Source organism: Diorhabda carinulata, chromosome 6 (assembly GCF_026250575.1).
Source record: "Diorhabda carinulata isolate Delta chromosome 6, icDioCari1.1, whole genome shotgun sequence".
In the NCBI taxonomy this organism is placed as follows: domain Eukaryota; kingdom Metazoa; phylum Arthropoda; class Insecta; order Coleoptera; family Chrysomelidae; genus Diorhabda; species Diorhabda carinulata.
The window spans coordinates 22,573,173-22,577,153 of NC_079465.1; the positions used below are offsets into that span (position 1 = coordinate 22,573,173).

Genomic DNA, 3,981 nt, shown 5'->3' on the forward strand with positions numbered 1-3,981 from the left:
TTAATGTATAAACAAATATTAGTAGATACTTAATGACATGGTTCAATTATACCTCACTGAATGTATAAGTAGTTTGAATTTTTTTAAATAATAAATCTGTAATATACAGGGGGAATTAAAAAATATTATCACCTCCAACTCAATAAGGTTCTATAAATTTGTTTTTCTTTAAATATACAGTCCAAAATTGATAGAATTTGTTATAGTCACATTTATTTTGACATATAAATCCTCATAAGTAAATTATTAAAAAAAACTAAATTAATATGAAGATTCAATGTCCGTTGTCAATTTCCAACTTGACAGCTTTGCAAGATTTTTCGTACAAACTCTTGGCGGCAATTATATCATTTACTATATCTGCAGGTTCCTTTATTTCGCAGTCACTACAAAAACATCAAATAAAAATGATGATGACGTGGAACTCCCAGTTACAATAGACAGGGTGTAATTACCTGAAATAGCAGCCAGAAACTTTATGTAGCTTTGGTTCAATGGCGAGATAAACTATAGTTTGACATCCCTGATTAGGAGTTTTCAAAAATAACCATATCCAAGGCCAAACTGACAATTTGGTGAAAAAAGATTTTCCAAAAGACGAATAATTCGCCAAGTGACCAGTGTTTCTAACTAATCCAGGATTTACTGAATTGAAAGTTATGTTCGTATCTGCCATTAATGAAATTAGAAATAATAAAAAATGTATGGGGCACAGATTTCAAGTGATTTATATACTTACGTTTATACAACTGTGCCATATGTTTGGTGAATATAGTTAGAGCTAATTTACTTTCTGCAAACGCTTCATGAGGAGTCGAATTTTTACAAAACACGTTATCATCTAGGTTTAATTTACCATTGAAATGAGCGAGTGCTGATACATTTATAACCCTACCATTCTCAGATTTTTCCAGCAGAGGCAGTAGTAAATGAGTCAGTAAAAAGGGACCTGCAGTAACAAACGAATTTCGGTGGATACTCACGTATGATATAAATACTTACCTAAATAATTGGTGGAAAATGTAATATCGTTAATTTCCGACGCAGATTTCGATTTATCACATATAATTCCGGCATTGTTAATCAATACATCGACTTTTTCGTATTCGTCTCTAATTTGTTCGACGAAATTTCTAATACTTGTAAATTCTGATACGTCTAACAACTTTACTTGAATTTTCACATCGTTTTTTATTTGTCTAATTTTTTCGAAAGCTTTTAACCCTCTCTCGCCATTTCTAACTGCCAATATTAAATTTGCTCCTAAATAAAAATAATACGTAATCGAGGTTTTTTCTTCTTCTTTTTTTATCCGATATAAATTACTCGTTATTAGATCTACATCAATATTTCGACCAGAAAGGGTCTACAAGAGAAATCTTCAAAGACATGAGCAAAGCTTTTGATCGAGTTTGGCACGATGCAAGATGGAAGAAGCACGTACTTCAAAGACGGGAAGTTTCAGGTGAAGGTTGCAAACAAAAAATCAGCACAAAAGAAATATAAGGAATATATAGAATTAACAAGGGCAAATGGCACAGGACAAGTTATCTGGGAACATTAAATTTGCAAACTGTTTGCAGATGAAAGACCTCAATGGGCTGTGAATTACAAAAAAATTAAGTAATAGAACAAAAAATAGCTTTAAAGATAAGAAAACGGTTGGGACAGATTTAGTACCTATTGAACTGCCCAAATTATTAGACACCAAAGGTATCAAAGGATTTCCAGCAAAATTTATGACACAGGAAACTTCCCAACCAAATAACTTACAACTGTCTTGTAGTTATGTGTTTTATAGATTGGGGAAAATATTTTAACAGAGTTCGATACCATAAACTCGTTTAAATATTGAGGCTATTCGACCAGACAGTTATACGATATATTGGAACCAATCAGATGCAGTTAGAGTTGAAAACGAACCTTTAAAGGCCAAGAAAATCGACTATGAGGATATCAAGAGGCTTCAAAGGCTTTCCAACACAGGAAACTCCTCAACCGAATAACTTGGCACTTGTTGCAACCCAAATACTGGTTCAGAACTGCTACGACCAGAGGAAATATGTAGTTATGTGTTTTATAGATTAGGAAAAAGATTTTGACAAAGTTCAATACCATAAACTCGTTCAAATACTGAGACCAGAAAGTTATACGGTGTATCGGAACCAATCAGGTGCATTTAGAGTTGAAAACGAACTTTCAAGGGTCAAGAAAATCCTTATGAGTGTTAGACAGGGATTTATTCTCTTTCCACTCTTGTTCAACCTTTCGAGAAGCCTTCGAGAGTAAATGGCACATGGATCAACAATAAGACGACAAATTCTTGATAGCAGACAATATTAATGACCTTCAAAGGCTCCAGGACGTAGTTGGAATACACAGTCGGCTTATGGGGATCAAAATCAACACGAAAAAGACAAAATTAATGGTAATCATGCGAAAATTGGATGAGTTCCAACGAAAAGCTGTCATATACGATGGGGTGCGGCGTTTTCTCGGAAAGGAACAAAAACAACGTCATGGGGATGTTTTCATCGAGTGTTTGGCGATGAAACAAAATAACAATAAAAAATGGACTGAAGAGGGAGGACTAAGTTCAAAGAAGGCAAAAACCGTTCCATCTGCAAGCGGTTTTTTGAATCGCTGCCATATTCCCAAATTTAGCACCCTTGGATTATTTTCTTAAAAAAATTGACGCAGTGGTTAAAGATTTTCCAACAATGAAAAGGCGATGTCGGCAGTTAACTTAACTTATTGAACATTGCTGGGAAACGCGTACGGAGCTGAAAATTTTCGTGTTTTCTTTGTTGGGTCAAGTACTTGTGGTACAAGCCTCGAAACTATCTGGAAACTTGCTTCTGTGAAGACCGGTCATCGAAAACGAGTTTGACCCCAACCTCAGAATAAAATTCACCAAGTATCGTCCGTGCTTTTGTACCGAATGGAAAGCTGGACACTGAAGTTAACACCAGGAAGAGATTGGAGGCATTGGAGAAGAATTTTGAGAGTTCCATGGAGGGAAATTTGCTCAACTTTTTATAGAAGGGGTTGGGCGGAAAGATGATGTCGTGGGTCCAGAATATTGGACAGAACAAGAATATAAAGAAGATTTTATGTTACTTGCCTCTTCTTGCTAATTCTTTGGCGGTTTCGAATCCAATTCCGCTCGAACTTCCGGTTATTATGACTATTTTACCATCGATTCTCGCAGGACTTTCGCAGTATGTACCAGCGACGTAAAATCTGAAGAATCGACGGACGATCAATAAAATTATAATGCACGTATTTAAACTGTAAAGGAAACTAATAATTTCTCACCTTATTGCACTGATCACGCTTATAATTAAAGATATAACATAAGGCCACCAACTGTTCGTGAATATTTCGAAATCCTTCATTATATCTTGCATTTTTTTCGAATTTTGTAGCAAGATAATACGCGCGAGTGATAAAAAAAATAAGGAAATGAAACCCCTTCTAGTTTTTTTATATAAATAATTTGACTTGATTGATACGAACGGAAGTTTAATTTGAATGTTTCATAAGTGGTAGGTTACTGTAATACTTATACAAATAGTAGGAAAAAAACTAATAGATGGCGATGCGTGATACGTATAGATTTTTTTTTTAATTTCCAAAAAAAATGTTATATATAAACGATTTGTGTAATATTGAATGTAAATTTGATAAAAATATTCCATATTAAAAATATATAAATTGCTATCTTAATCGTTTTTAAAAAAAATTTCGGGTGTGTATATCCAACCAATAGAACGTATTTTTTTACTACGTCATTTTATTATTGTATTTAATATGATTATGATTACAAAAAAATATTAAAACAAAGTGATTCAAGTTAATTACTTCATGTATTAATATTTTTTTACTACACGTTACAATCAATTAAATGTTAAATTATAAATATTTTGTTTACGTATCCGTCCGGTTGGTTATACATACACGCATATAATTACACGTGAT

The 3,981-nt window shown here is 33.4% G+C and overlaps 1 protein-coding gene across 1 annotated transcript; it reads right to left on the reverse strand.

Annotated features, from left to right (window-relative positions):
* Positions 1-196: 196 nt before the first annotated feature.
* Positions 197-3,593, reverse strand: LOC130894837 (retinol dehydrogenase 13-like). Its single transcript, XM_057801846.1, has 6 exons — positions 3,319-3,593; positions 3,125-3,243; positions 1,003-1,263; positions 740-949; positions 456-669; positions 197-386 (listed from the first exon to the last, which is right to left on the reverse strand). The coding sequence occupies exons 1-6, from the start codon at positions 3,408-3,410 to the stop codon at positions 275-277; spliced, it is 1,008 nt and encodes a 335-aa protein (XP_057657829.1). The 5' UTR covers positions 3,411-3,593; the 3' UTR covers positions 197-274.
* Between the last annotated feature and the right edge of the window lie 388 nt (positions 3,594-3,981).

Bases quoted from the DNA above. Each gene is read 5' to 3' on its own strand.
- LOC130894837 (XM_057801846.1), bottom strand. From the start codon at position 3,410: ATGCAAGATATAATGAAGGATTTCGAAATATTCACGAACAGTTGGTGG. The intron at 3,244-3,318 runs GTGAGAAATTAT...TCGATTCTTCAG, and splicing joins AGCGTGATCAGTGCAATAAG to ATTTTACGTCGCTGGTACAT. The intron at 950-1,002 runs GTAAGTATTTAT...TTGTTACTGCAG, and splicing joins ATTTTCCACCAATTATTTAG to GTCCCTTTTTACTGACTCAT.